At 42.0% G+C, this 26,769-nt stretch overlaps 1 protein-coding gene across 3 annotated transcripts in view; it reads left to right on the top strand.

Moving 5' to 3' along the window:
• LRGUK (leucine rich repeats and guanylate kinase domain containing) overlaps positions 1-26,769 on the top strand; it is a 1,953,320-nt gene that overhangs the window by 1,650,694 nt on the left and 275,857 nt on the right. For all 3 annotated transcript variants that reach the window (XM_044088664.1, XM_044088665.1, XM_044088666.1), the window contains one exon: positions 18,314-18,480. In XM_044088664.1, the coding sequence (XP_043944599.1) occupies positions 18,314-18,480 (167 nt within the window). The remainder of the gene's footprint in view (positions 1-18,313; positions 18,481-26,769) is intronic.

Genomic DNA, 26,769 nt, shown 5'->3' on the forward strand with positions numbered 1-26,769 from the left:
ATCTTTGGCTTATTCCTCAAAGGATTCTTCACCTTCTGGATATGAATCAGAGGATGACTACGCATTTTCTCCTGACTCTCCTTTGGAGGAATTGTCTGGTGACACCATTTTAAAAATGATACAACACTTCCACTAGGAAGGTAAGCAAGTCGCTGAGATACAAAAGAAGTACTCTGAATTACTAAACTTGGATAGCTGTAAGCCTTCAGCCATTCTTCGTGTGCTAAATCCTTTGCAAGATGCCTACTTCTATGGTTCCTTGACACCCAAGCCACAGACACCTACTGCTAAAAAAATGAGGGTCTATATTAGAACATCGAAGTTTCAAAACTTCGAATGTTCTAATATCGAACCCTTTTCAGCAAAAGCTGAAAATATTGAAGCAACAGAAAACTGAATTTTTTCCTAGGGAAAGAATTTGGTTGTCCATTTCTGTTGCTTCGGTATTTTCAGCGCTGTGGTGGAAAGTTATGAGTCAGGTTCAGGTAAATGTGCGATTGTGTGGACGTGACGGTTAAGGCAGGTTAAGTGAGTTAGGGTTAGGGCGTGGGTTAGGTATGTGTGCGATTGTGTGGACATGAGGGTTAGGTGAGTTAGGGTTAGGGAGCAGGTGAGTGTGCGATAGTGACGGACCTTAGGGTTTGGGTTAAGGTAAGTGGATAGTTAGTGGTGTGTGTATAGTTGAGTGTAGGGTTAGGCGAAAGATTTTAGGTGTATGTGTGTGGATTGCTGTTTGTTTGGTGTGCTTATGTTGTGTGTATGTGTTTTGGAACAGCAATTTTTTTGTCTCTAGAAAAAAATGTGCTGTTCTGTATGTTCAATGTTTTCAGTTTTCGCTGACTAGGGTTCGATATTAGAACATTCGAAGTTTTGAAACTTTGATGTTCTAATATAGACCCAAAAATGATACTCATACATTTTTGTACAAAAAATCCTTCCTCAGACCCTGTTTTGATTTCATTTTAATCTGACAAAGCATCCCAACTCCTTCCCTCTAGAAATGCTTTGCCTGATAACAAGGAGAGCAGGGCTTTGCAAAGGTACAGGAAGAAAGTGAACAGCTCTGCTTATGTTTCTTTCAGTACTATAAACTGCCAAAGCAAACCAACAAATATCTATTGCCTATTTATGATAACACGAATAAGCTAATTTCAGATATTCCTGACTTTGATAATAAAACATCCTTATTAGCTTTGCTTAATTGTGCCACACATGTTTTAAGGCATTCAGTAAAGTATGACTATGATGCTGCTTGATGCCTTTTTTCTTGGCAGCAGCAGCTAGATTTTTTACTAAGGTATTCATGGCTATGATTACAACACTTAAGAGAACTCTAAAATGCTTTTCCAGTGTTTCAACTGCATCCAGAGCCATCCAAGCTAAGATAAGAATATTTTCTTAATTAACTGTACTTGTACTTGCTTTATAAAGTGATCACTATTGTTTTGGAGCATTTTCAAAGCATTTATTTTGTGACAAAAGTAGTAATTTCTGTGTTTGTTGGCTTTTCCAGCATGTGTGTCTCCAGTGTTGGCTTTTCTAGCACGTGTCTCCAAATCTCTTTCCAGAAGGGAAGACTTAACAAGGGACCTAGTTGTTTGGTTCCGAAGAAGAGCAAGCACTGCTGTCCAATTTTGGATTTGAGCAGGTTGAATCAGTTATGAAGCAGACTAAGTTCCAGATGGTCATGGTGCAGTCCATCTTACCTCTGATGAGGAAGGATGACTGAATGTGCTTGATCAATCTCAATGGCACCTACCATCATATAAATATTGCAAATCTGCACTTCCAGCCAGGGACCGATCATTATCAGGTTAGGGCACTGCCATTCGGTCTCACTCTCCCTCGGGTGATCACCAGTTGTATGGCAATGGTAGCAGCCTGGCTCAGGTTGCAGGATTTCCAGGTCTTTCCTTACCTGGACAATTGGCTCCTAACTACCCCTATAACAGCATCTCTAATCAGGGCCAGGGCCAGGGACACCTTGTTCCAGCTTTGTATTTTCTTAGGGATCACAGTCAGTTACCAAAAGTACAGACTTCACCCAGTTCAGGCTTTGGAATTTATAGGGTGCCATCTGGACACAGTCTGCCTGATTGCCAACTTCTACAGTCCAGAATATTGAACCTTCAAGATCTGGCAAGCTCTTTATTAGTGTACAGAAACCTTATAACACATCTTGTTCTCATTCTTTTGCACCACATGGCAGCTGCTATTTGCTTAGCTCCCTTATCCATGTATCACATGAGGATGCTGCAGTGAACCCTGGTGACCCACTGTTCATATTTGACACACCCAGTGGATTTTCTAGTTTCCCTGATGTGAGTTTGTTGGGACCAAATCAGTTGCTGGTTGGAGTTTCCTCTGGTGTCCACCAGGAGACTGTTTGGCCTTCCCCTTCTCAGGCTACAGTCTCTATGGACTCCTCTCTGATGGTGTGGGGCATTTCAAAGAGATAACAGTCCAGTGGCCCATGATCTGTGACCAAGGCCAATCTTCAGATCAGTGTCTTGGAGATGAGGGCTGTCCTCCTCAGGTCACAGGCTTTTCAGGATGTTCTGCCCAAGTGTGTGATTTCTATCCAGATGTCCATTGTCTGGTATCTGAACAAACAGGGGGGGGGGGCAGGTCTTACCATCTTCGATGGGCACCCATGAGCATCTGGCAATGGGCATTTTGTTTCAGTGGTTTCTGACTGCAATGCACATCCCAGGGAAATCCAGCATCTTAGCAGACACTTTGAACGAGTTGCCGCTTGAAGTTTTCAGTGCTGAGGCACTCCATGTTTTGATTTGTTTACCTCCCCATCCAGCAACAAGGGCAGCAGTTAATATGCCTTAGCTCTTCCTCAGGAACAGTCATTCAGGGATGATCTCCTGTATGCTTGCCCCCTAGGTCTTCTATATGCTTTCCTCTGACTCTGCTGATTTTAAAGTTTCTTCAGAAATGGCCTGTTGCAGAGTGACTGTAATCCTCATTGCTCCCTTTTGACCTCACCAGGTGTGGTTCCCCTTCCTTTGGCCTATAGTAAGGTACCCTCCTTGAGTCCTGGATCCTATTCTGGATCTCTTTTTTCACTCGGCAGACTTGGATCCACCCAAGCTTTTAACTCTCAAGTTAATTGCTTGGTTTCTCCAATTCCATTCATGGTCAGGAATCTGAAGTTTTCGGACTGTATTGCCAACATCCTTACAGAAGTCATCTACTTGTAAGTGGAAACTCTTTTCCTTATTGGCTGTCTCTCAGGGTCTGGATCACTTCTCAGCTCCCCTGGAGGCTATCCTGGGTTTTCTGGCTGAATTATTCAACTCTTGGTCTAGCTACTCCAAGTACAGTTGGCGGCTATTTCAGATTTCCATATCAGCAAAGATAATATGTTTTTGTCTGCCCTGAAGATTTCTAAGGCTTCTCTTAAAGGGGCTTTCCTTCTGCATCCTCTGGTGTGAAACCCTGTTCTGACCTGGGACTTGCTGTTTACGCTTCTGGCTTTGCCTCCAGTTGATCTTAACTTGTTGTCATTGGAGACTTTGTTTTTGGTGGCTGTTATGTCTGCCAAATGTGTCAGAGTTATAAGCTTTCTCTACTATTCCACCTTACCTGATTTTTCAGCAAGAAATTGTGTCTCTCAGAACAGATTCCCTACTTTTTGCCTAACGTGGTATCAGAAAATAATTGAAACAGTCCATCCATTTGCCCGTCTTTTTCCCCGAATTTTGTAACCAGGAGGAATATCTTCTGCATTGCCTTGGCATTCATAGACAATTGAAGCTTTAGTTGGATAGAACAAGGCCCTTTACAAAATGTAATCAACTTTTTGTGTCATTTTCCAAGTCCTTTGGGGTGCTCCTGTTTCTAAGGTGACTTTAGCCAAATGGCTTTCTGATTGTATTTTCTTCAGGTATGGTTTGAAGGGAGAGTCCTTGCGTCACAAACCCAGAATTAATTTTTCCAGAGCAATGGCTACTTCTACAGTATTTCTATCCTGAGCTGCTTTGGATGACATTTGTGCAGCTGTAACTTGGGTAGGTCATCACACCTTCGTGTCACACTACAAATTGGATATCCATTCTAGGTCCATTTTGTTCCACCGTATCGCGCAATTGTCCTTCCATGACACTGCCCTGGGATGTTAGGGCTAGAGACTCTGCCCCACAAGTTGAACCTAGATGAAAAAGATAACATCTGATACAAAACTTAAGTACTAACCATAATGATAAACCCATGTTGTGTTCCCCCAACCTGCCCTCACCTTTTTGTCCTAGCCACTTACCTCAGGGATGATAAACTGGGATGCCTGCTTTTTTTCTTTGAGTTATTAACCTTTTTGCCTTTCTTCATAGAGGTCTAGATCTTGGTGGTTATTGGATGGAGAGGGGGCAAATTAGTTCTGAGGAAATTCTAGTGAATCTGGGGCATTATGGGTAGAGGAGGTAGAGCTTGCTGAGCTGAAGTCTTGGGAATTGGCCAGCACTGGATCCAAGTCGGATTCGATAACCCACAGGGTGAACCAGATGGAAACAGACAACATGGATCTGTTGTTATGGTGCATACATAACTTTCATTTTTCTAGTCATACAAGATCTATTCATTAAGGGAATCACAGAATTAATCCCACATCACCAAAATGGCAGGGGTTTATGCAAGGTTATTCCCTGTTCTAGGAAAAGAGGGCACATGGAAACCCAATTTGACATATCAACCCTGAACACTTTTCTAAGAATTCCAAAATTCAAGATGCTATCTTCCTCCTTTGAATCTCCCACAAGCCTTTTCAGTTACCTTGGATCTAAAGGATGCCTATCTTCACTTTCCTGTTCAACTAGATCACAGAAAATACCTAAAATGTTAACATGTTGCGCTTTGGGATTTCATTTTCAATTTTCTGCTTTGCCCTTTGGCCTTTGTATGGTTCCAAGAGTATTTTCAAACTGTTTAGCTCTTGTGATATATTTGTGCAGGCTCCAAGGTATCCATATATAGCCTTATTTAGATGATCTTCTAATCCAAGGTATTTCAAAAGAAAAAAATCTGCAGAATCTACAGTTCATTATGGATTTATTTCTTCATCTAGGTTTCGCTTTAAGCCTAAAGAAATCAACTCTGCAGTCTTCACAGAAGCAGGTTTTTCTAGGATACCAACTGAACACTTCTTGTATGATGGAAGAAAATCTGTTTTCTGACATCATACTTCCAGTCCCTTCTAACTTTATAAACAACCCCTGCAAGAAAGATTTTGAGAGCCTTGAGGTCCATGGCTTCAGCAATACAGATGATTCTTTTTGTCATACTCCAGGTGAGGAAGATTCAGTGGTATGTCAAGTCAATTTTGGAAGAGCATTGCCACCCTCTGAACTTCCCAGTTCTTCACTTGCCCTTCATGAGGAAAGAATTTCATCTTTGAATCAACCAGATATCATTCAATAGAGGAATGTCCTTTCTGGGTCCTTCTCCCCACCAGAAAAGTCTCTATGGATGCTTCAGACCTGGCTTGGGGAGCCTGTTCTATAGGCATAAAAGTCCAAATATTATCATCAAAGACCAAACACAAAATGCTGCCAACCTCTGATGGCGACCAAAATGACAACAGTTAAAGCCACAGAGTATGAAGAAATTAAAACAAGCAGTGAAAGCTAGATGCTTTATTCAGGATTTAATGCTTTCATTCTTGCCAGGAAATTCATCAGAATCTAAAAGGGTTGCATACATCACTTATTTATGTACAGGCCTCATTAAAGGTACAGTGCAATCAATACATAAACAAATAAACAAAAATCAGAACAAATGAACAAACCCCAAAAATTACTCTTGACAGTGGGCTTAACAACAAAATTAGGTTTGCCAGTGGTAATTCTGCCAGCATAGATTTAGTCTGTTTGGCAGTCTGCTCAGGATGCCACAGTTTTTATGTAGGCAAAGCTGAGCAAGCTTTTCACAAAAGAATACTAGAACATCTTTATGACAATGGCAAGGAGAACACAAAAAAATGCTTTATACAGACACAAGGTAGTTTGCACAGGCCATTGTACGTACAAATTTGAAATAATGGAAGAAATATCCAGAGACTCCAGAGGTGGAGACTGGAGTAACCTTATACAATTTAGAGAATTAAAATAGCAATTATGATTAAATGCAACTGATGCACCTGGCTTGGATGACATGGCATCAATTCACTCAGTATTAAAAATTAAAATGTCTAATTATTAGAAGCACTCATTGCATTTCTCAGACATTTATTAACAAAGAGAAATGTTAAATGTTTTACGTACTGTAATTTTTTTTGTATTACAACTTATTTATTATTTTTTATGGTGCACACATTCACATTATTTTAGGGACATGGCACAGCATACCTTTCTAGTACTGTGCTGAAATATGTATATGTTTTTAAAGTGTATTTTCTTTATTTACTTTGACTCCCACACAAGGCAACAACAATGAACCATCATTTGATGTTAAGACATGTTTCTCGACAGACTTTGGTTTTGTTCACTTGCTCTTATTTTTGTTCATTTATGTATTTATTGCACTGTACCTTTAAGGAGGCCTGTATATAAGGAAGTGATGTATGCAGCCCTTTCAAATTTTGATGAAGTTTGTGGTAGGAACGAAAGCACTAAATCAAGAATAAAGCATCAAGCTTTCAGTGCTCATTTTGTTTTTTTCATACATGGTGGATTTATCTGCAGTCATTTTGGTGTCCCTCAGAGGTTGATGGTGTTTTGCATTGGATTATTAGTCTTTTACTCCATCCGCTGTCCCTTTGAAGTATGGTCAAAGCAGGACAGGCACAAACATATAAATATCAAGGAAGTGGAAGTAATGGTTCTTCTGACCCTTTACCTCCTGTTTCCTCCACGAATCAAATCTTGAAAGACAGTGCCACAGTCATATGGTATATTAACAAACAAGGGGAACAAAATACTGTAACATTTTTCTGTTTACACACATTATACATTACCCTCTTTAATTTTTTTCTCTCGTTTACAATATTCAAATAGTTGAAATACAGCTGGTTTAGATTTTGATTTCCATTTTCTAGAAATTGCTTTTTGGCAGCCAACAGGATTAAACTTAATAAGGCCTTACTATTTCTAAGTATTTCATATTCTGTGTCCCATCTCAAAAGAATAATTTCCTTAGTTTCAACTATTTTATCCCCCATTATTTCTGACAGTGTACTCTGTAGGGATTTTTAAAAATCTAACAACTTATTACATTCCCAAAAAACATGTTCCCATTTACCTCTTTCTTCCCCACCACAACTCCAACATTTGTTGTCTATCTGAGGAAGAATTATTTGAAGTCTGCTTAGGGTATAAAATACCTATGCAAACATTTCCAAGCAAAAACCCTAACCACTCTGTATTTTATTGCATACTTGGGAGCCATACACGTCCTTCCATTTTTCCTTATAAATTGCTTTTCCGGTCTCTCTTCCCAATCTTTTCTAAACTCCTCTGATTGATTTTTATAGTTATCATGCAATACATTATATGCCCATCACTACTAAGCATTCATTTGTAAATAGCAGCTTCTGTTCTAGATTTGACCGAAAACTTTACCAGAGCAGGTCTTTCAACTTACGACCCTGTGCTTTTCTCTTTGCCTATACTCTGATATCAATCCCTGGTAGGGAAGGCAGTATCTAACCTGTAGTCCAAACGTCTTACTGGGCTCATCCTATAACCTTTTCTTCTCTAGTTATTTGCTTCTCCATTCCTTTGTCAGTTTTCTCCAGTAAAATTTTGCCCTCTCTAGCCTATTTTTATATCCCTACTTGCAGCCATCTTTTTTGGCAAAATCTCATTTCTCCATTCCTACATTGGTTTAGTTTTAAGAATACTTTTTCAATTTTTTTGGATATAATATTCTATATGGTTGTTGTTATTCTTAAAAACTGGCATCCAGAAGCCCACTCTCGTTATTTCTTGCCTTCCACCATCGGCATCATCATCATGCCTGACTACTTTGAATTATAAACTTCTGCTTGTATTATGTATATGAGCCTTAACTGTGTAGCTCTAAAACATCCCTTCAGATCAGGTAATCCGAAACCACCTTGTTTTATTAGGAAGATGATCTTATTCCACTTAACTCTTGCCCTCTTTCCCTCTCAGATAAATTCCTTCAGCTCTTTATTGTCCACAACTTAATTGGCAGATCACTTGTGCAGATCCAAGGCATACCCTTACGAATGGATGCTAAACAAAGTGGTCTTCCTGCAGTGTGTCAGTCAGTGGGGAACTGCCCAGATAAAGCTTTTCATCTCCACTCTTAACAGACAGTTCGAACTGTTCTTATCTACATTCAGGTGCAAAGAAGCATAAAAAATGGATGCTTATCAATCTGTTGGAAATAGAAATTCCTTTATGCCTTTCCTCTCTTTCCCCTCATTTCAAAGTTCCTTCTGAAAATCAAGAAGGATAGTCAGAAATGCTACTGATGACCTCATTTTGGCCCAGACAGTATTGGGTCTCTCTTGTTTTTCATCTAGCCAAGGGCAGTCATCGTACGTTACCTGGCAGGATGGACTGTCTTATTCATTCAAACTTTCAAAATCTTAATTTGACAGTTGGGAAGATAAAGTTTTGATCTCATTCAGACATCTTTTTTTTTTTCTGAAGATGTGCTATATGTATTACAAGAAGAGAGAAAACCTGCTGCAAGAAAATCCTGCATTTCCAAATGCAAGAGCTTTTCAGTTTGGTGCCAAAAGAGTATCATCTGGGTTTCCCCATTATCCTATAAATATTTGTGTGAGCTGCTCAACCCTCGGTTGGCAAATACTCTTATATTAAAAGACATTTCTCTACCATTTCTGCCCGTTTCCCCATGGATCCACCTCTTTCTTCATTTTATGAGGCAAACAAGTCCTAAAAAACATCCTTCATATCAGGCATCTAAGAAAATCCATCCCCCTTCCTCCTGGGGACCTGAATTATGTATTGGAAAAGTTTAATGTTAAGTTGTCAATCTCGCCTTCATTCTTGCTTGATGGGTTCGGAGCCGATCCTCGGCACTTGCTTTAGCTCGAGAACTCCTTTTACCAGCTCGAGGCAGCCCCATATCCCATGATGCAAGGCAGTAAATACCCAGATCTGCTTGGGAGGTCTTCTTTTTACCAGCTCCTGGTAAGTAGTTCACTTTTGTGAGTTTTAAGCCCCTTTTAGTCAAAAAACTTCTTATATTTAGTTTTAACTCTAGTTTATCCCTTTTCTGACAGAATTTTACTGTCTCCGTTAATTTTTAGTTAGTCAATTTTCCCTATCCCATCCCCCCCCCTGTTAGGGTGTGTGTGTTGGTGTTTTTTATAAAATACCTCTTGGTATTTTGTTTAATTTAATTTTGACTGGTGTGTGTGTGTGTTGTGTAGACACCATGTCTAAGGAGAGGGTTTCAGGTTTTAAGAAGTGTGACTCGTGCTGTCAGAAAATGTCTCTGACAGACGGTCACACTTCTTGCCTGTATTGTTTGGGCCCTCTTCACCTGCAGGACTCCTGTGCTATTTGTCACTCCTTCAGCCAGAGAGTCCTGCAGGAGCCACGGAATAAGTTGATTCTCAGGGTCTTAAGCCGGAGGGCTCTCCGGCTAAGTCGGCTCCACAGAAATCAACAAAAACTGCCAAGGCCCAGGCTTCTGTTTCTAAGCCTGCGGCCTCGGCTCCGACAGTCGCGATCGGCTCGCTGGAGCCGATTCTGATCCACCGATGGCTATCGGTGCCGAATCTGTTTTGTCGATGTCGGCTCCGATCGGCTCCGACACCCATGTGGCACAGGCATCAGTGTCGGCTTCGGTCGGCTCCGACACCGTAACTTTGGCTGTATCGGCCCGGCTGGAGCCGATACATCGAGACTTCTGTCGGCTCCGAAGTCGGTGCCGACAGGATCAGTATCGGCTCCGATGGCCCATTCCAGGAAGAGGTCCAGGTCTCCTTCCTTGGAGCCGATACTTTCGGCTTCGCCTCTTCTATCGGAACGGAGCCATCGGAGCCGATCTTCAAGGTCATCCAGGTTGTCAGACCATGACCTAGAGAGAGTGGTCAGTAGATTACTCAAGTCACAGGTACTGGCCCAAATGCTACACAGTCCGTCTCAGCAGACGACTGTTGGTCCACACCCCATTACAGTTCCTCCTTCAACTCTACCCCAGAGCTTGGAGTTGGAGTCTTCGGGCATGGTTACTGCTACGGCTGGAGGACGGATACCCCCTTCTGTTCCTTCAGCTCCTACTCTTATCTCCTCTTCCTTAGAGGGATTCGGTGGTCGGGCTTCCATGGTCTCCTCCGAGGGGGTGAGTGGCATCGGACCCTTGTCCGAGCCCGCTCTTCCCCTTGGAGCCTCGGCCTTGGTGAGCTCGGCTCCGACATCTGCCTCGGAGACTTCCCTTCAGTGGTTCCTGGAGTTCCTAGCTCTTGGAGCGGGTTCTCTCGGACCTGCCTGGGAGGGGGCATTCGAGGTGATGAAGAGTGTACTGGCCACTGGTATCAGTCAGCAGTCTCTTCCCGTAGCTCCTCCCTCTATGGTACCTGTTGACATCTCTGCCACTTCTCTTGCTACAGGACCCAGAGATCCTCCGCCTCAGGTTTCCCCATTGGGAATTTCCCCTCTTCCGAGGATTCTCCTGATGTTTGGAGATCCTCCTAGGAAGAGGACTTGTAAGAGGAAGCATGTAGACTCCCCGAGTCTGTCACTTGGATACTGACTTTGATGAGTCAGAGGGATCCCTAGATCCCCTCTGAGGATGTCTCCTTTTCAGACATCCTAGAACTTCTCAAACAGAGGGAAACTGGCCCACCAACAATCCCTCTGAGGATGAGTCAGTATACCTAGAGGCGTTTGGATCTCGGCCCTCCACCTCCTGGGTGTCTCCGCCTTCGACCCCTTATGCAGGTTATTGCACGAAAGGCATGGACAGCTCCTGACTCTGTAGAGCCAGTCCCTAGGAGGCCTTCTAAATTTATCACTGCCCCTAGTGACAAACAATTCCTAACCAAGGGTGTCCCGCTGATGCCATGGTGGTGGCTGCGGCCACCAAAAGGAACTTGCAGATCCTTCCGTGCCGTCCATCCTCCTAATAAGGACTCTAGGACCATGGATAGGTACGCAAGCGGATGTTTTCCTCAGCGACCTTTGCTATGCGTGCTGAATTATCTTTGTCACTTCACCAGACTCCAGAGATATCCTGAAGGAGCTGGGAGAAGTAGTTCAGGATCCCACAGCTGCAGGGGCTCAAGAAAAGATTGCTTCGCAGCTAGGAACCCTCAATTCCATTGCTAACTCCTCCATGCGGCTAATATCTTATGCTGCGGATGGAGTAGAGCCGCAGGCACAGGTGTGGCTCTTAGACGCCAAGCCTGGATGCGGCTATGTGATTTTAAGGATCCCTTTAAGGCATCCTTCACAAATTCTCCCTTTGATGGGTCAGCTTTGTTTGGCCCTCAGGTGAAGGAGACCTTGACCAGGTGCGAGCAGGACGGCAAGACTCTTTCTGCTGTTGGAGTCCGTTTTCCACCCCTTCTAGGCCTTATCCCAAGGGACAGAAGGGTGGGAAGATGTGGTTCCGTAAATCCCAAGGAGTTACGCGGATTCACGTGGTCAGTTTACCCCTAGAGGCAGAGGGGTAACAACAACAGACGCTCTAGAGGCAGAGGGGTCCAAGAACCAGGGAAACAGGAGCCTCTCTCTGATAAGCCCTTTCAGCATCCCTGAGGTGTTGCCCGGCTGTCCCTCCTTGGAGGCAGTCGGGGAAGATTATCACTGTACCCAGAAGCCTGGCATTCCCTCACTCAAGACAGATGGGTACAGTCGATCATATCCAAGGGTTACATAATTCCTTTCGAGGAAAGTCCTTCCCTCAAGTTCCCTTCCAGATGTACCACCCGGTCTAAGGGACATTGCAGAGTTAGAAATCGCAAAACTACTGCAAAAAGAGCCATTCAGCCAGTTACAACAGACCATTCAGAGCCGGAATCTACTCAAGGTTCTTTTGGTCCCCAAAAGACGGGAGACTGGAGACCAATATTGGATCTCAGCAGACTCAACAAGTCTGTCAGGAAGACAAGATTCGAATGGTCACTCTTCAGTCAATTCTGCCCTTCTTACAGAAGGACAACTGGATGTGCTCAATAGATCTTCAGGATGCGTACTATCACATCAAAATTCACAGACGCCCAGGAGGTTTCTCCGCTTCGGCTGGGGTCCAGTCATTTCCAGTTCAGAGCCCTGCCCTTTGGTCTCACTACAGCCCCCAGAGTGTTCACCAAATGCATGGCAGTGGTCACGGCTCACCTGAGACGCCAAGGATTCCAGGTGTTTCCGTATCTCGACGACTGGCTCCTTTCAGCCACCACCAGGCATCAGCTTATAAAAGCCAGGGATTACACAATAGACCTTTGTTCCCATTTGGGCATCTCAGTCAACTTCGAAAAGTCATCCTTATCGCCCTGCCAGTCTATTACCTTCATAGGCGCAAACTTAAACACTGTTCGGATGTCAGCTACCCTTACAGAACAAAGAGTTTCAGACATTCAGACTCATGTCAGGATCATTCTGGCCAGCAAGAAAGTACAGGCCAGAATGGTTCTAAAGGTATTAGGTCTCATGGCTGCGGCCATTACTCTTCTTCCCCTGGCTCGATTCTACATGCGCCTCCTTCAGTGGATGCTGTTCACACAGTGGTCATACCAGCAACTCCCAATGCGTCACCAGATTCTGGTGACACAAACATGCAAAGAACATCTTGCTTGGTGGATCACATCGTCTCAGGTTCACCAGGGCAGGTGCTTTGTACCTCCGTCCCCGATAGCCACTGTCACCACGGATGCCTCCCTGATCGGGTGGGGGGTCATTATCAGGGCAGGATGGTTCATGGGGCGTGGCAACCGCTCGAGTACCATCTGCACATAAATGTCCTGGAGATGAGAGCAGTGCTTTTAACGTTGCAAGCCCTCAACGACTTTCTTCCCGTAGGGACAATTGCAGTCCACACAGACAACATGTCTGTAGTGTGGTATATCAACAAACAGGGCGGAACCAAGTCCTACCCTTGTGTCGAGAAGCGCTCAGACTTTGGCAATGGGCGATCTCCTCTCATCGGTTTCTGGTAGCAACGCATATCCCTGGGAAAACCAACATTATAGCGGACAGATTGAGCAGAGCTATTCTCATGCCTCACGAGTGGTCTCTCAAACAATCCGTAGCGGAAGAGATTTTTCTGGAATGGGGTCGTCCATGTTGCGATCTTTGCTACTCCCCAAAACAGCAAATGTCCAGACTTCTTCAGCCTCTTCCTCTATCAGGCCATCCCCCAGAGACGCTCTGACCCAGGATTGGCCCCAGGGACTTCTTTATGCCTTCCTCCATTTCCTCTGATCCCTCAGGTGATCCAGAAAGCTACCGCTTTGAGAGCCAAATTGATTCTCATTGCCCCTTACTGGCCTCGACAAGTTTGGTTCCGTTCCTCCATCATCACCTTTTGGTGCAGCCGTGGCATCTGGACCCAGTGCCAGATCTACTGATTCACCAATCCGGTCAGCTGCACCGGTCTATCCCTTCTCTCAACCTCACAGCATGGTTGCTCCACTTCCTTCCTTAGCCAGGCTTCCTTTGATCTCTAACCCAGTTAGAGATATCATTCTTCACTAAAATCCTCTACCAGGAGGATTTACACAAGCAAATGGAACGTTTCTCTTATTGGGCTAAGGCCCAAAATATTGATCCTTTTACTGCCCCTGTTCAGGCAGTTCTGGACTTCTTAGCAGAGATTTTTCATGCAGGCTCCTCTTCTTCCACAGTCAGAGTTCAGTTGGCTGCTATTTCTAATTTTCATGTCGGAATAGCAGATCATAATATTATGTCCCATAGGCTCTGCAGGGCCTTTTTGAAAGGAATTTTCCTACTAAAGCCTCCAATCAGGAATCCTCCTCCTCAGTGGGATCTAAATTTAGTGCTGACATCCTTGATTCTTCCCCCCTTCGAGCCAGCTGTTTCTTGTTCCCTAAAATATCTTTCTTGGAAAACGTTGTTCCTAGTGGCTATTACATCTGCCAGGAGGGTGTCTGAACTTCATGCTCTTTCGGTTCGACCCCCCTATTTGATTTTCACAAAGACAGAGTATCTTTGAGAACTAATCCATCCTTTTTACCTAAGGTCGCTTCAAAAACAATTTGAATCAATCCATTGATCTACCTGTATTTTTTCCTAACTATTCAGATAGAGCTGAACAAAAGCTGCATTATCTTGATGTCCACCGTCAGCTTAGATATTATTTGGACAGAACAAAAAAATTTAGGAAATCTGATCAACTTTTTGTTTCCTATGCGGATAATAAAAAGGCCTTCCTGTTTCTAAAGTGACTTTGTCCAGATGGCTTTCTTCGGTCATCACTGAAATTTATACGATCAGGGGAAAACAGCTGTGCTCAAAACCTAAAGCACATTCAACTAGGAGTTTAGCTACTTCTACAGCTTTTCAAGCTAGACTGCCTTTGGACACTATTTGTGCAGCGGCCACTTGGGCCACTCCTCACACTTTTGTTTCCCATTACAAATTGGACTTGGCCTCCAGGGACAGAGCCAGTTTTGGCTCTACAGTCCTCAAGAGTTTGTTCCATTGAGCCACCCAGGATAGAGGTGCTAGGGGCCGGTCCCATCAAGCAAGAATGAAGGCGAGATTGACAACTTAACATTAAGTTATGTTCCTACCATAACGTTCCATGTTAGTTGTCTTCTCTCGCCTTCTTTCTTGCGACCCTCCCTCCTTCCCCCTGGCCTGGACAGACCTTGTATAAGAAACTATTATGCTAAAGACCATTCAGACCTGGTCCTTTTTCCATCTGTAAGTTTCTTCTTCCTTTTGGAAGTATGTTATGCTTGGTGTTATTGCCCTTTGTCAACAAACGAGATCTGGGTATTTACTGCCTTGCATCATGGGATATGGGGCTGCCTCGAGCTGGTAAAAGGAGTTCTCGAGCTAAAGCAAGTGGAGCCGAGGATCGGCTCCGAACCCATCAAGCAAGAAAGAAGGCGAGAGAAGACAACTAACATGGAACGTTATGGTAGGAACATAACTTCTTATTTTGTCTCCCTTTGAGTATGCCTTTTTGCTTCTTTAAATTCTGTACATGGGAGACAGTTTTGTTAGTGGCTTTGACTTCTGATAAAATAGTCTCATAAAATAGTCTTTTTGTTTCTTCTCTCATCCTGATTTTTCATAAAGACAGGGTTTCCCTTAGGACTAATCATTCTTTTATACTAAGGCTGTCCATCCATTTACCATACCTTTTCCTAATCCTGAAAATGGAGGAGGGGAGAAGAAACCTTCATTTGCTGGATGCTTACAGATAGCTAAACTTCTGTTTCAATAAAACTAAGCTCTTCAGAAAATCTAATCAACTGTTTGTTTCCTACAAAGGTAAAAAGATGGGCTCTGGGAATCTTTAATATATGGTGTAGCTAGGGAGGGGTGAGAGGGGTGGTGCCTTGGGTGGCACTCTTGCAACTGTTACATGTTTACATTTATTTGTTTTTGAAGGCCGTTCTTCTTCAAGAATGACTGTTACATGTTATGTTTACATTTACTTGTTTTTTTAAAGCCGTTCTTTTTTAATAACAGTCCCGTAGCTGGTCTAGTCACATCATGTCTGTGCAAGTGTGTTATCACACAGATGCCTGCACAATTTTAAATACAGCTGGAACCTCCTTTTAAGTAAGGGAATTTATTTGTATGTGTAGCTGCTGCTGCTTTAAGTAAGGGAATTTTTGTGTATGTAGCTGCCATAGTTCACAGAACCTGCTTCAGTTAAGGGAATGCCATACTTCACGGTATCTGCTACAAGTAAGGGAATGCCATACTTTACGGAACCTGCTTCAAGTAAGGGACTTTTTTGTGTGTGTGGCTGCCATATTTCACAGAACTGCTTTTGCAGCAAGTAAGGGAATTTATTTTTATTTGTGTGAATGCTGTAGTAATTCACTGAGTCTGCTTCAAGCTACTTTAATTTTGTGTGTGTGGCTACTGTAATCAAGTTCTGCTTCAAGTAAGGGAGTAATTCAGGTTCTGTAAGAGAGAAGTTCGGGTTTTGCTGCAAGTAAGAGAGAAGTTCGGGTTTTGCTGCAAGTAAGGGAGAAGTTCAGGTTCTGCTTCAAGTAAAGGTGAAATTCAGGTGTGTTGTGTGTGTGTGTGTGTGTGTGTGTGTGTGTGTGTGTGTGTGTGTGTGTGTGTGTGTGTGTGTGTGTGTGTGTGTGTGTGTGTGTGTGTGTGTGTGTGTGTGTGTGCCTGTGTGTGTGTTCCCAACTGTCCACCTCATGCAGTTTGTCTGTTCCTCTTAAAGTATATGGTTTTCTGGCAAATCACTAAGAACTGAATTCACTAAATAATGATAGCCATTTAAGTTTCAGTCCTCCTGTCAGGAAACGCATGGTAGCACAAAACATTTATTCTGCCAACTTTCTAAGAATTGTACAAGCAATGTTTAAAATGTGTCCCTGGTTTTGGCCCTTTGTTCCCCCCTACCCCCAATAAATTTTGCCTTTTTCCAGATTTCTTCTGTTACAAACTTGAGAGACATAGTTGAGTGTCAAGTGGATTTTACAAGGAGCTGAGAGCTTTGGGGGAAGACACGTTTAATGCTGTTTATGTCAAGTCTGTTTGCATTGTTAGTAGCACAACAGGTAATATACTTGCTTTTGATGCAGAAGTCTGTGGGTTCTACTCCCACAATATGTAGATGGACTACCGATACTGTACTGAGTTGTACTTTAAAGGGGGTGGATGCTGCAGTCCTGAGACTGTCCACCTTTGCAGGAGACACCTAGTAACTATGAACCTGTTATCAATTTGCCATACATTCCCTACTGCAATATTACTAGTTTATCATTTTTTTAATGTAACATAAGCAATGTAGTCTTCAAGGGCAACATGTACTTTATTTGTAGATGAAACAATGAAATATAAAGTTGTTTTCTAGCAGCAACATCTTCATTAGTAACTTAGGTGACTTTTACTTCTGCAGAGATTGTGCATATTTGCTGATATTGTTGGATTGTAATGACAGGCGTTTGAGCAGACTCTTAAAATGGAAATGTTCTGAATTGGGCAGTTTTGTCATTATTGGTTCATACATTTTGTTTCATTGCTTACTGGAAAAATGTTCAAAACAATAAATTTAAAACACGCTCCAACAAGTGTGCTATATTATACAAGGAATATAATTTAATACAATCGGGAAGGTGAATCAAAGAACACATGTATGTTTGCATGGTCTTAAATATGTGTGCAAGGGCACCTTCTTCCTCCTAATTTTAGTTTTCCTACTGATTTTCTTGCAGCGTTAAACATAAATTCATAAAGGTTACCACAAAATGTAGACTACATGTGCACCTAGTGTAATCTTTCTGAGTGACTAGAAAGGGCAAAAAATGTGGTAGGATGTTCTTGAATACAGATCGTGTACACTTAGTGTAGGCATTAATGAATCTAACTTACGGTTTTTTGTATGTAAACAATCTTTAGATGGATTTCTCTTGCTATATCTTTTGTTACCCTTACCAGGGGAAACCCCCTCCAAGGCCCAGTCAAAGCTCATTCTTCTGGAGTGGTTGCTTGTTCTGGTTTCTTTTTCAAGGCTTTAGACTCAAAAACTATTTTAGAAGCATCCAGTTTGTTTTCCATTCAAACCTTTACTAAACACTGCAAAATAGATGCATTTTAAGGCCAGATTTGGTTTTTGCCAGATCCATTCTTCAGGATATTGTGGACTCCAGTTCTGCGCCTCAGTCCTCATCCCAGTCAGTATAGAAGCTTTGAGAATCTACCCATTAGTGAGAAGTACTACAACAGTAATGAAATGAAGGACATAGTACAGTTGTGTAAAAACTTACCATGAGAGTAGATGTCTGAATAGATTACTGTTACAGTTTATGCACCCTTTCTTATTCCTTCCCATTTTTCTTTGTGTTCTTTGGCTGAGGTGGAACTACCCTTTCCCCTCTCTACCTTGCTGACTTGAATCCTGTTCTTTACTTATCCTTAGTCTTCTCTTTTTGGGACAAGAAAACTGATGAGCTTTGCGCCAGTACATCCCTTATATGCTAACATGTACTCTCATGCATAGCTCTTAGGTTGGATGTATGCAATGAGAGAAAGGTGCCAAAGCTGTGGTATACTGGCTGGGCATTTAATGTCCTCGGCTGGACCTGTCATTAGAGAGCAGTACTGCAACAGTGGTCTACTCGGACATCTACTGTTATGGTAAGTTCTTACACAGTATTTTATGGGAACTACTACACAAACCTGTGGTTTTATTTTCTTATAAGGTTCTGTTAGATGGACTCCAGTCGAACCTAAGAACAGAGGCTCACCTAGTGGTATGATGGTTAGTAAGATTTCTTCACCTGCTGCAAAGAATGGTTTCAGTGACTCTTCTACAAAAAACTACTCTGCCAGGGTACAGGCAAAACTGTCAGCACAGAAAACGATGGTGGTAAGAGTTTTTAATATTTATACTTTGAAAAATAATAAGTACAGCACTTTTTTACATAATTAGTTGTTCAAAGTAACTAGACAGTAGTTCAAAGAAACATTTACCAATACCAAATACAAAAATGACTGTAAGGTTGAAGAGAATATTTGTGTTATTTGTTAAATGGGGTAAATGTACTGGTCCATGGGCCCTTTTAAGCCATGACTTAAGTTACAATGGCAAGAGTGAGTATGATATATATGGATTAGCACTTTTCTACTTTGTCCATATATTTCTAGCACGCTGGCAGGAATATGCTTCATCCTAAGCCAGGGTACAGGTACACTCAAAGTCCATGGAATTAGTATTGCTTCAATCTGTTGTTTTTCAAAAGTAGACTTTTCACCCCCAGAATTACTTCTTTCTGTGGTTTATCTGGAATTATCATTATTTATATTATATTTAAGTATGCTTGAAAATTATTTTTATTAGCCCTGTTGCTCCTGCATTGGAAGTATCTATATGTCTTTATTTGACATTGCTCTGTTTTCTGCTTGCAGATCATGGTATTTTATGTCTCAAAGTCTGTAATTGCACAGGACACTATAGTTGCTAGGCATAGCTATTTCAGTAATTAATGCTACTTTTGTCCATTTTTATTCCACTACACTATATGGTTTTCTTGCTTCTGCTTTCCTCGTTGTTGACATTAGATAGTTATGTGCAATCAGTACTTCTTCATTTTCAGTAATTCTTTGTGTTTTAATGTTTCCAGTACCTTCTCAGCAACCTGTAGCATGCAGTATATGCACAGTCCCCATTATTGTGTCTCCCACTGCTCTGACCCTCATCCATAAGTATATCACAACCAAGATGCGCAGCTGTTTTAGTTGTATACTAAAAATCCTACATGTGTCTGTATCTTCTACTTTTCTTAAAGATTTTGTAAACCATTGTGTACATAGTCCTCTATCTTGAACTGTCATTATTTGGTTTAAAATTACCATTCCTTAGCCATTCATGCATTAAATCTTGATCAAAATGTGGTTGCTCCAGCAGTTTTCTATACTTTCACTATTATTGTAAGCTTTCCAGTTTTCTTTCCTTTTCTTCTGGTCTTGCTTTTTATATCCTTTCTTTTGTTGTTTCTCATTTTTTGTTTTTTGTCGCACTTCCGATTTACTTCCCATAGCCTCTCCTTTCTGAAATACTTTTGCTAAGTCTGAGTAAAAATTGTTACCTTAGATTTGTTTTCTTCATAGTTTAGAACATTGATTGTTCAGATCTGATGATGTCAGCAAGTATGCATGCAACAGTTGCAGACCTATACATGTAGTCAGTTTCAAGATGACCCTTAAATTCTTCAGACCAAGGGATATAATCTTGCCATGTTCTGCTTTTGTATATCACTAGATAACAATGAAGCAGTTTTCTTATCTAACTGAACCAGCACTTTTTTGGGCCAGTTGGTCATGCTAAAGTTGCAAGTTAGAACAGTAAGAGGGTTCTGATTTATAGCTTGAAATTTATTTCTGGATGTCAAGGCAGTCTATATTAGTTTTAGTCTTATAAAATATTCCTTTACTAAGAATCATACTCATTTGTTCATACTGTAAGCTGACCCTTGTGTATTCCCAAATATTTGTACACTCCATCTTATTCAAGTTCTTTTATATCACCTTCCCCTCCTAGGTTTATATCTATTTAATGCTTTAGTTTGTGTGCTACAGATGTTACTTTTATATATTTATTAAGGGCAAATGCCATTCTTGCATAATCTGAGAAAAGTTTTTACCAGTTGTAATGATGCTTTCAGTTCCTTGTCTGATGAACTGTACAGTTTTAAATCACATGTGTGAGATAACATGTGGCAGGGTTGTTTTCTAGAAGTGCAGCTGCAGCCATAGTGCAGTCTATTACATAAATAGCTTAATGAGTTAAGCACAAAGTGGTGGTGACAAAAGAATCACCCTATAATATCCTTCTTTGGATTTTTATCCTTGGATAGTAATTTACTCTTTATCATGACTCAGTTGTAAAGTGGTTTGCCAGTGTTTCATAATGACTGCTATATAATTTATCAATGTATGGTGTATTTTATGTATATGTAATAAGCATTCTATAACCATGTATGTGGAATAACATCAGATACTTTTTTTTTATAAAGTATCCATGACATACTTAGGAGGTTCTGCCCCTTTTTAAAGCTCATTGTTATGGATTTATTTAGTAATAGCCAATCCTTTATTCCACAGCTGGGAGTTGGGATAATGATTACCCTGTAAGTAAGAGGTACAGGGTTCGATTCTCACTAAGGAAAATTGGCTAGGCTTAAAATGTTATACAATGGCAGCTAACTTGATTCTTGTTAGGAGTTGGTATAATGGTTAATGTGTTTACCTTACAGTCAAAAGGTACAGGGTTTGATTTCCATCTTTGAAAGGGGAATTGGCTAGGCTTAAAGTAGCCCACAAGGTCAACTAGTCCAGTACTTACCTATGACACCTATGTATTGGGGGAGGTGATGGCACATCTGTGAGGTAAAGCCCTTGACTATTACAAGGAACAGAATTTCATTATGATGTCTGGTTATTGCTTAGGCTTGTAAATATCTGCAGACTGATATCCTAGTATTTACCTATTAACCTATATGATTTTCTTTTAATACATTTCTGTTCTGTTGCCATGATTGAATTTTTAACTTGACTGTAAACTCTGTCAATTCTGGTATATAATTCATGTGTTGTTGGAAGGCAAGTTTTTTGCCTGTAGTAGTTCTTAGGATGATTTTCAGGTTCGCTTTTAAGGAGAAGTATGTTTAGTATATATTTTTTCTGTTGTCAACCAGGTCGGTAATAGTTTGGGATGCGCATAAGTAATTCATACTCAAGGCTAAATCACCATGGAGAGTTGTTAATACCATTAGCCAGAAGCTGGGTACAGCATCTAGACTGAGTTTTCCAGTTAAAAGTTTGTCGTAGGTAGCAGCTTGTCAAGCAACATGCTTTGGGGAAGAAATTGGAGTACCCAAGCAAAACTCAACCAGTCATGTGGAGAACATGTAGACGCCATACAGATGTTAAGCAGAGGTCTAGACCAAGCCCCAGAAGTTGGAGCTGAGAGACAAAAAAATCTTACCACTGAGCCAATGTGCCACTAACTAGTATTAGTAGATAAAATTGTGTGGTCAGCAAAGTAAAGTATGAGGTTATGTAGAAGTGGAACTGAAAGCTGCAGTTCTGTACCATATTCATATATATTCTTTTTGTCAGACATACTTACCTGAGGTGGGGAATAATTGCCAGCAAGACATCATCATCAGCCCCCTTTTTTTCCCATTTTTCTACATGGGGTCAGGGTATCATGTTAACTGTTGCCAACTCTCTTGATTCAGTGCCACACTCCTGCCTTCTTCAACACTCATGCCTGACTGTCGCAGATCTTCTTCCACACAATCCATCCACCTCTTTGCCTTCTTCCTGTCTGTCCCAAATCTTCCTCACCAGATTGTTTTCTGCTTTTCTACACACATGCCCAAATCACCATAATCTCTTCTTTGATCTTTTCTGCAATCGGAGCTACTTTGGCTTCTGCTCTTATGTACTCATTTCTTTGTTTGTCCCACAGTGTGCATCCTGCCACTGTTCTCAGGCACTTCATTTCCATTACTTCTAGCTTCTTCAACTGTTCTGCTTTTACTGCCCAGGTTTCTGTACCATACAGTAGTACTGGTCGCACCACTGTCTTGTACACCTTACCTTTCAGCTTCTTTGGCATTCTTCTGTCATAGACTACACCTGATACTCTATGCCATTTGGCTGCAGCCCCTCTGATTTTAGCTTTGACCTCTTCATTTAGGCTACCCTTCTCCTCAACCACCCCTCCCAGATACTTGAAGCTGTTTACCTGTTCCACTATCTTCCCTTCTATCTCTATTCTCAGCTTCTTCTGGTTTCCCCAGTTTGCTGCCATTACCACCGTCTTATCTGTGCTTAGTTTCATCCCATGTGCCTTCAGATTTGCATTCCATTCTCCTAGCCTTTGATGAAGTTCTAGCTCAGAGTCTGCTTGTACTGCCACATCGTTTGCATATAGCAGCTTTGTTGATTTGTCCTCTCCAACCTGTTTGCTAATGTAGTCCATCACCAGTATGAATAGCAGTGGGCTCAGAGCTGAACTCTGGTGCACACCCACTCACACTCCCACTGGGAACCCCTTTGTGAGGCGGAACACTGTTCGTACTTGAGTCAGTGGGTCCTTGTACATATCCTGCACTAATTCTACCAATGTTTCTGGGACTTCAAACCATCACAGTACTGCCCAGATCAGCTTTCTTGGGACCTTGTCATATGCGTTCTCCAATTCTAGAAATGCCCAGTTGGAGTCTCTCGTTATCGCTAGCTTCTTCTCAAGTATCAGTTTCAGTGCAAACATCGGATCAATTGTGCTGCATCTGATCTGAATCCGAATTGCTCATCTCCCATCTTACATTCTACTACTCTGCGCATCCGTTTATCAATCACCCTATCCAGAACTTTCATGCAATGTGGTAGGAGTTTGATGCCTCTGTACTGCCCGCAGTTGTGGATGTCCCCTTTGTTCTTGTACACTGATATGAGTATGCTTATTCTCCAGTCTTCTGGGATATGCCTTTCTCTCCACACTGCTGTTAGTACCCTCAGGAACCATTTCTCCCCTATCTTACCCAGCATATTTATCATATCTGCTGTGACCTCATCTGAGCCTGTTGCTTTCCCTGACTTCATCTTCCTTAGTGCTATTCTTCCTTCTTCTAAGCTGGGCTCCTCTTCTTCTCTCTGTGGGTTTTTCTTCATTCAGAAGCTGTTGGAAATACTCCTTCCATCTGCCGCTGATGTTCTGTGGACTGGTGAGCAGGTTGTTGCTGGCATTCCTTATGAAGGGTGTCTGACTATCTTCTTTATCTTTCTGTCTTTGCCTTGCAACCTGATGTAGTTTCTTTGTGCTCCTTACTGAGTCACTTTCCAGAAGTTGGTAGAGTGCCTCCGATGTCCTATTCTTTGCTATTGCAACTTCTTTGTTAGCCAACCAGTAGTCCTTCCTAGCCTGGTCAGTCTTTTCTATCTCCCACTTCTTCCTGCACTCCTTCTTTCTTTTGATGACTTAATTCCACCACCAGCTTTCCTTATGTACCTCATTTCCATATCTGGCTCGACCACATATTTTTTCTGTAGTCCTAACACATGCTGTTTTTAGGCGCTGCCGCTCTTCTTCAACTCCACCTATTTCCTCCTGTTCTTAGGGTGCTAGAGCCCTAAGTAATTCCTTGAACTGCTGTACTTTCTCTCCAGTCAACTTCCAGGTCTTCAGTCTGGTCTCTGTTGACCTTAGAGCCTTCTCTGACCACTGCTTGCAACTGATTGTGGCAACTAGTGGTTTATGCTCTGGGCCGACTGTTTCACTGGGGATGACTTTGCAATCATTGATTCTACCCCAGTGCCTTTTCCTTACTAGGAGGAAGTCTACTTGAGTTGCATGTTGGCTACTCTTGTATGTGATCTTGTGACTGTCTATCTTTCTGAACCCTGTGTTGGCTACCATCAAGCCATTTGCCAGACAGAAGTCTAGAATGGCTTCTCCTTCTTTATTCCTGTTGCCCCACCCATGTGGACCAAGGCAGTCTTCATATCCTGTTCTGTCTGTGCCGATATGTGCATTCAAATCACCCATTATTGACACCAATTCATGTTGTCCTGCTTTATCTAGTAGGTCCTGTAGCTGTTGTCTGAATGTACTCTTTTCCTCCCTATCACAACCCTGCTGTGTCATAGGCCGAGATTATGAATACTGCCCCATCATTACACTGGAGTCTGACTGCCATGAGTCTGTCATTAATTCTGATGATATCCTTCACTGCCTTCTGAAGCCGCTCTCTCACCACAATTCCTACACCACCTCTAGCCTGTCTCCCACCTGAGTAGTTAAGTCTGGATCCCAAGCCAAGTGGCTTTGTTGTACTGCCCTTCCATCTCATCTCTTGGATACATAGCATGTCCAGCCTCCTCCATATCATCATGTCATCCACTTCCAAGCTGCGTCCTGTCAGTGAACCTACATTAAGCATAGCAATTCTCAGTTCATGTTTGGCAGGATGATTGGTTTTATGTCTAGCTCTCGCTCAACAGAGGTATCCCAGGTAACCCAGGCTGGGCAACTAGACACCGGCCAGCCAGTAGCTTATTGACCCAGGGCTGCTGGGCTTTATGGTGGGCACACACTGCCCAATAGGGGCACATATACTCCTCCCACCATAAGCAGGGGTCCCTGGCATGGGTCAGAGTAGGCCGGGTTCTCAACTCATTTATCACCGGTAACTACCCATGCCCACTTTTGGCGACATTAGTCAACATGACTGAATCACTTACAGACATATTTTACACTGTCGAGTGGCTAGCCCTGCCATGGTGCACAGTCTGTGCTCCATTTATTGGGGAGTTTGAGATGGAAACACTCAGCATGTTTTTTTGGACATGGGAGAAACCCCATGGAGACATAGGGAGAACATGCAAACTCCAAACAGGCATTGGTCGGAGGTCAGAATCGAGCCTTGTACCTTGTGCATCGGAGGTGAAGGCCATAACCATTAAGCCATCTTTGCAAATGGATTGTCATGAATTGCCAGCAAGACATTTGTCATAATTTGATATTATGTCTACATGAGGTCTGAATATTCTCCCTATCTTGACATGATTTTCTCTGGGTACTCCAGTTTCCTTCCACATCTCAAATGTAGTAGATGGATCAGGGACTTTAAATTGCCCAAATGAATATGTGTGTGTATGTGCGTGTTTTTGTAGTCCTTGTTTTCCCCTATAACCATCAAGCCAACATCACCATTTAACCAGCTTTGTCCTCCTATGTCTGACAGACAAGAACACTAGAAAAGGTAGATGAAAAATTGGGTCATGGCATTCATTTGGTAGGGAATATGAGCCTTTTTTCTGTACTGTAAGCAGGCATAGTGACCCATGGTGGGTGTGCACTTGTGCATACCAACCGTACTTCGCTAGATTACTGTACTTAGGTGTACTTGTACCTAGCAGTATCAGCATGGACAGGGTATGGCCTGCTTTATTGAAACTGTCAGTGTGATAGCATCATGAGCAGTGGACCTGTATTGGCTCCATGGTTTTGGTCAAGGCTGATGCTAGTCTTCTTCATTCTCTTATAATTCACATTTTCTTTGGTGCCATTAGAACTTTACAATGTTCAAGCTTTGTGCAGGTAAGGAGCCTTACCGGCAGGTTGTTTATGTTAATGGACATTACATATCCACACAATCATATCCTGATAATTTCTATAGCTCTTGTATTATAGTAAGCTGTTTGCACATTGCTCATAAGTCATCTTTTTTGGTGGTCTTTTAGACTAATGTTTATAATCGATATGGGATGGTGCATTTGAAAAGATTTCAGATCGTACATAATCTAGTGTGTTCACTTCAACAGTAGGGCTGATGCACTGAAGGTAACAGTTGCTCAGTGCCTTTAAGACTCTCCCAGCCCCAAAAGTCTTCTTCTTTAGCTCCCATATTGTTCTATGTCTTCTCTCCAGATGTAATTTGCTACATTCTGGTAAGTATGAAGAGGTGCTCTCAGGCTTGTTATTTATGAATTTGTCAGCTTTTCTTGCAATTGTTTGAATTTCTTCAAAATTCCAAGTAGATACAGGTCAGGTTATTTTTTTCAGTGTATTTCTTTGTGACAAGCACTGATAGAGATAAATAACTTCTTTGGTAAGCTCTTCCTCACACCTATCAGGTTGCTATTTTGTTTTGGCCTTTTGTAGAACTTTTAACATTGATGAGTGTGGAGAATTTGTTTTTTGGATTGTGTTTAGCATTTTTGGCTAAGTGTGTTGTGTTAATATAGAAAATGCCTCAGATGTTAAAAAATTTACCAAATGCAGACATGAATTTCCTCTTCAAGACTTATGCTCTATGTGCGATGTCAGGAGTAGAGCATCCTAGAAGCGAACTGTAATGTATGTGACAAATTTGGCTCTAGGACATTACAGGAAAGAATAAAAAAAAAATCTTAAAGGATTGTTGCCTAGTGTCTCTTCTGACATCTCTAATGTCAAGAAAGATAAAAGGATGGTTGAGAATTATGATTCATTCAGAGACACAGAAACACTATTCCTCAGCTGCTAAAGCCTTTCACATGGATGTTTCCCTTCTTGAAGTTACCACTGAAAAGGATAGTAGTGTTACTTGTTCTTCGTCATTAGACATGTCTCATCTAGAAGAGGTAGCAGTTGAGAATCTTCTTC

The sequence above is a fragment of the Protopterus annectens genome, chromosome 11.part0 (genome assembly GCF_019279795.1).
Source record: "Protopterus annectens isolate FY-2018-M chromosome 11.part0, PAN1.0, whole genome shotgun sequence".
Lineage (NCBI taxonomy): Eukaryota > Metazoa > Chordata > Ceratodontiformes > Protopteridae > Protopterus > Protopterus annectens.